Source organism: Dermacentor variabilis, chromosome 10, assembly GCF_050947875.1.
Source record: "Dermacentor variabilis isolate Ectoservices chromosome 10, ASM5094787v1, whole genome shotgun sequence".
In the NCBI taxonomy this organism is placed as follows: Eukaryota; Metazoa; Arthropoda; class Arachnida; order Ixodida; family Ixodidae; genus Dermacentor; species Dermacentor variabilis.
The window spans coordinates 58,753,805-58,759,377 of record NC_134577.1 but is presented as its reverse complement, the minus strand read 5'-3'; the positions used below and the strand labels follow the sequence as shown (position 1 = coordinate 58,759,377).

Genomic DNA, 5,573 nt, shown 5'->3' with positions numbered 1-5,573 from the left:
TTTCTCTTGTCGCTTTAGGCAGGTTCTTCTGGCACGAGGCATTTCACTCTTTCATCAGTATCACTTTCGTGGATCCACCGGTTCACGAACTCGGCGATAAATAATCCTCACCCATTCTTGGACACCCCGGTACATCCTCGTCCACCATGTGCTCAGCGAGCAGCTGCGAACAGTGGCCGGCAGGGTTTCGCCGACCGCGAAGTGTCGGCTGGACCAGGCGCTGCAAGTTTCACTGATTTTCTGTGTTCCAACGGTCAGGCTTGCAGTTCTCCGGAATGGGTCACGGAACTTGAGAATATATGTACGGAGCTACAACGATGCGTCGTCGTATACCAGCTTCGTGTTTCTAGCGCTTCTATCGTTGTCGAGATTCTGATGCCATGCACGCGAGGTTTTCATACATTTTCTTTTTTCTTTTTTTGCACGCAGGAAGGAGGCCTGATTCGTGATGAGCCGTTCCCTATCTGGATCGTGACAATGTCTTTCAGCGGAGCTACCGACGCATCGAAGTCGGGGTGAGTGTCCGGTCTTAGGATATCGCGTAGGCAAAATCAATGCTGCCAACATTGGTTTTGTTTCTCTGTTATGACCTGCCTTCATACCATTCCATAAACTGTCTGCCGATCTGATGCTTGCCGCATTTTTTTTGCCGGCATCCGAGGAAAGTATGGAACGCACACTCTGTACAATTTGCTGCTCAATGTGTGGTTTCGAACAGTCTTCCGAAATTAGTGTTTGTTACTTTCAATTTCGGCGTAAAGTTTAAATGACGCTCCTTATGTATCGTACAATTTGGCAACCGCGTCGACAAATTTCTACCGACAGGAGAGTTTTATATCTCTCCCTGTGAAATTCGCTGTGAAATTGTCGGATGTTTCTGTGCGCCCAAGCCTGTCAGAATGATTACATAGTCTTCAACTACATCTTTTGTCATCGCGCATCTAATTAGAGCTCCGTTATCGGCCTCTACAAAATTTTGCAAAGCCCTAACGGTAAAGGTGTTACCTGTGCGGCAAGAAACACCCGTATGGGTGCAAACGTTTTTACAGTGTGATAGCGCTGTCGCTTTGTGCATGGAATACTTGCGATGACACGCAATTGTAGGCAGGGAAAAGAGCAATATTTCGCCGTGACCTCTGCAAATCAAACTGTCAGTTGGTACAGGATTCACGTCATTTCTTTTTGCGCAAGTATAATCTAATCACTGAATCTTACTGAACCGATTTGTGCTGGACGGATGTTGTGTACAGCGCCCATAAGAGGACTTTACCCTGTGATCAGTGGTGGGTCATAGAACTTAGCCTGATTGATCGATCAATCATCAATGAATCATCCAGCATGACCTAACCAATTTATTTGTCATTTACAGCCGTTGAACGAAACTGAACAGGACTTGCGATAGCGCAAGAATTCCCGATTAACTTACATTCTTGCGTCTCGCAGTGACCTTGCAGCCAGGAATCTTTGCGTGATCATCTGATCCAGTCCTAACCTCATCAGGTGGAATGGAAAGGCTGCTAATGAAGCCGCCCATACTGTTTCATCCGTTGTGATGTCCAAGTCTGTTCTGAAAATTAAGCACACGCAGAAACAGGCTGCTAGCGCGGTGACGGCAACTGCTCTCTTGGGGTGGAAGATAAATTACGTTAGAATGTCTCGCTGTAACCGAGTAAGCAATTAATTAATTATGGGGTTTTACGTGCCAAAACCACTTTCTGATTATGAGGCACGCCGTAGTGGAGGACTCCGGAAATTTCGACCACCTGGGGTTCTTTAACGTGCACCTAAATCTATCTACGCGGGTGTTTTCGCATTTCGCCCCCATCGAAATGCGGCCGCCGCGGCCGGGATTCGATCCCGCGACCTCGTGCTCAGCAGCCTAACACCATAGCCACTGAGCAACCGCGGCGGGTACGAGTAAGCAATGGTGAAAGGCTAACGATGTGTACGTGGATCTGTTGGACTTCTCACGAAATCGGAGCGTACGCTGATTGTGCGCAAACGAAAAGAATCGAAAAGCTATAGGACATGGAAGGAATCCTCTACGGTTTGCACGTTTCAGTGAATTCGGCCTGGAATGTTGGGGGTCAGAAACCTACGTGGTTTAGGCAGGCGGTGACACAATGCTCGAATGAAAAAAAGACTGCATGCAGACTCACCGTAATATGTATGCTGTGACGTTCGCATCGGCGAGAGACCGCAACGGAACGTGGCTGTGAGCAGAGTCGTAAACGACCTTTGTCGTGATCAGGACCGGCGACGCTGCCATGATTAGCGCTTGTATGCTGTCAGCCCACACGACGCTTCGAAGGCCGCCCTGTTGATGCGGCGAAAGTTAGCGCTGTGTACCGTTCATTCGGTCTACGTCCGTCCGTGTTTTTTGCGCTGAAGTGTATACATGAAAGTTGTACGTCTGTCTTGATTTCTGGCGCCAGTTCCAACAGCCGACAGCACTGCTCTCGTACTATCATAAACTGGAATTTCAAGATAACGCACAGAGCTGGTCTCTGGCAGGCTGAATATATAACATGATTTCATTTCCGTTGTTGTCAAAACTACTGCTCCAAATTATTATCGCGAGGTTCATGGCTATTAGGCTGCTCATGGTAATGATGAATAGCTTTTGTTATCGATAACGGCAGAATAATAGCTTTGCTATGCCGCAAATAGCGTTCCTGTAGTGATTATGTCCACCTGGATCAGTCGCTCATTCGCCACGATGCTGCAGCTGATGGACCAGCTGTACAAGTTGCAGCAGCCCGTTACGCGTGTCATATCTTATATACGTCGCGTGTTTTTTGCTTTGCCAAGTACACTGCTCTGACAAGAAGAGCTACAAATAGAATCGGTACACAACGTGTTCCTGTTACAGCAGTACGGGAGCGAAGGATACTATAAGCACAAAGATGAAGCGCATACTTTTCGAAGCGAAGAACGCAAGGAGTGGTTTAGTGGGCCGTCATGACAGCTACCGCTGGACATATAGATGGCATAGAGAAGAACGGGTGTAGTAAATTTTTGTTGTAGCTATGGCGAAATAGCACGCGTAGCTGCTTCTAGTTGATTTGCGATAGCAGTTATATGGACACTCCAAGCGGAGTTGTGCCGTCGACGTCGGCGTAGCCGTGAGATCCCGCATATATATATATATATATATATATATATATATATATATATATATATATATATATATATATATATATATATATATATCTTCAGGTATATGTATACTACATGCCACGCCATGCTATACGACATGCGGTATATGCGAGTTACATTGCCGCACCGTTCTATCACTAAAGTTGCTCGAACCAGGTCTTGGATTCCTGACAAAATTATACCTCAGGATTTTGAGAATGGCAGCCCACGAACAAATGTAATGAAACAAAACACCCATAGCGCACGCCTTTCATCTTAAATCTTCTCATACTTAAATATTAAATGTGCGAAACAAAAGCAGAACTCAAACCTGGAAATTATGTTAACCTTATTGGCGTGGCTGTGCACTGCCTCTTGGATCGGCCCAGAAAAGAGGTTTGAAACGTACCCGATACGGAAATCTTGGGGTAAAGTCGCTAAGAAAAAAAGTTGGCTTTAATTAATAAACATAAACGAAATTGTACGATGGTAGGATTCAAACAGAGGTCCCCCAGCAAAAGAGTTCGTTTCTACTTAGCTTACGTTTACTTCAAGTCATCCAGCCACTACAACTACGAGTCCTACACTTCGTGTAATAATCTAGCATGTTGCTATGACATTCATTGCTTCGCCCTCATGGCGAGACTGTGTGTTATTATTAAATGTATTTTGAATGATAGCTTTCTAAGAGGCTTTTCATCATAGCGGAAGTATTGCGGCTGTTTTTAGATCTGGAACTTTTACACGGAGAGAAATCGTGCCTTGTATTGTGTCGCTGCGCGCATGTAAGTAACATAGCGATGCGAGGGAATCGGACTTACCAGTGCAGTATACGTGGTCCCTGCGACTCCAATGGCGACACTTGAAGCGTGCAATGACACCTCGAAGACTACGATGTAACAGATATTATGTGGAGCAAAAAATTACGCACTTCAGACTTGGCAAACGTTCAACAAAAAACACCGTAACGCATTCGTGTTTCTTTTTCATGCTTCTGTACACCATGATCATCAGCCTATTGTATGGCCACTGCCGGACGAAGGCTCCCATCATCATCACCATCAAAATAATAATAATAATAATAATAATAATAATAATAATAATAATAATAATAATAATAATAATAATAATAATAATAATAATAATAATCATTTTATGTCCACTGCATGACGAAGGCCTCTCTCTCCCTGCGGTCTCCCATCACCCTTGCCATGCGTTTGCTGATTCCAACTTCCTCCTGCAAGTTTCCTAATGTCATCCCCCCCACATAGTTTTCTGTCGTCCTCGACTGCGCTTCCCTCCTCTTGGCGCGCATTTTGTAATTCTAATGGTCCACTGGTTATCCAACCTACGCATTACATCGCCTGCCCAGCTGCATTGTTTTTCACCCGCCGTGGTTGCTCAGTGGCTATGGTGTTGGGCTGCTGAGCACGAGGTCGCGGGATCGAATCCCGGCCACGGCGGCCGCATTTCGATGGGGGCGAAATGCGAAAACACCCGTGTGCTTAGATTTAGGTGCACGTTAAAGAACCCCAGGTGGTCCAAATTTCCGGAGTCCTCCACTACGTGCCTCATAATCAGAAAGTGGTTTTGGCACGTAAAACCCCAAATATTATTATTATGCATTGTTTTTCTCTTGATGTCAGCTAGAATATTGGCTATCCCCGTCCCGTTTACTCTCTGATCCACCCACACCGCACTCTTTCTGTCTGTTAACGTCTCGCCTAATATTTTTCTTTCCATCACTCCTGCCGTGGTCCCTGTTCTCGAGATTCTTTGGTAACCTCCAAGTTTCTGCCCCGTATATGTTAGCACCGGTAGAAAGGCATGCCATGATTGAGCACTTTTTACCGACAGTGGTAACGTCTCAGTCAGAATTTGGTAATGCCTGCCGTATGCACTCCGTATGCGGCGGAGTGCCTCTATCATTGGGTTCCAATTGCCGATGTCTTGCGTTGGCTGACTCCATCCAACTCAATTTCCTCTGCCGATGACACCAGCAAGTTCTCTGCCGTCCTCGACAGCGCTTCTCTTTTATTGACACCCGTTCAGTGACTTCAGTAGGCGACATGTTTACTGTTCTTGCAACGCATTACATGGCCATGCACAACCCAATTTCTTCTTCTTAATCTCAACTAGGATATAGACTACCCCTGTTTGCGGTGTAATCCACTTCGCTGCTTTCCTGTACTGTTGTGTTTGTCTTGCGTGCGTGACACCACGCTTGTTTAGTTAGTAAGAGTACGTTTACTGCAATTTACTCGGCCAATAAAGCTACGAGTATTACTTCGTGTAAGCGCCCAATATCTTGCTGTCGTTATCAATGCCTCTAACTGCGATTTCTTTCTCTCGTTTCATTGCTCTTTGCGCCGTCTTTACCGCCTTCTCAGGCTTGTTTGTTGACCTCCAAGTTTCTCTCCTTACGTGCACTGGGA

General features: G+C 45.8%; 1 protein-coding gene across 1 annotated transcript in view; it reads left to right on the top strand.

Annotated features, from left to right (window-relative positions):
• The window catches only part of LOC142560586 (lysosomal protective protein-like), a 260,452-nt gene that overhangs the window by 84,549 nt on the left and 170,330 nt on the right, over positions 1-5,573 (top strand). Inside the window, exon 3 of the mRNA XM_075672793.1 lies at positions 430-515. Within this exon, the coding sequence (XP_075528908.1) occupies positions 430-515 (86 nt within the window). The remainder of the gene's footprint in view (positions 1-429; positions 516-5,573) is intronic.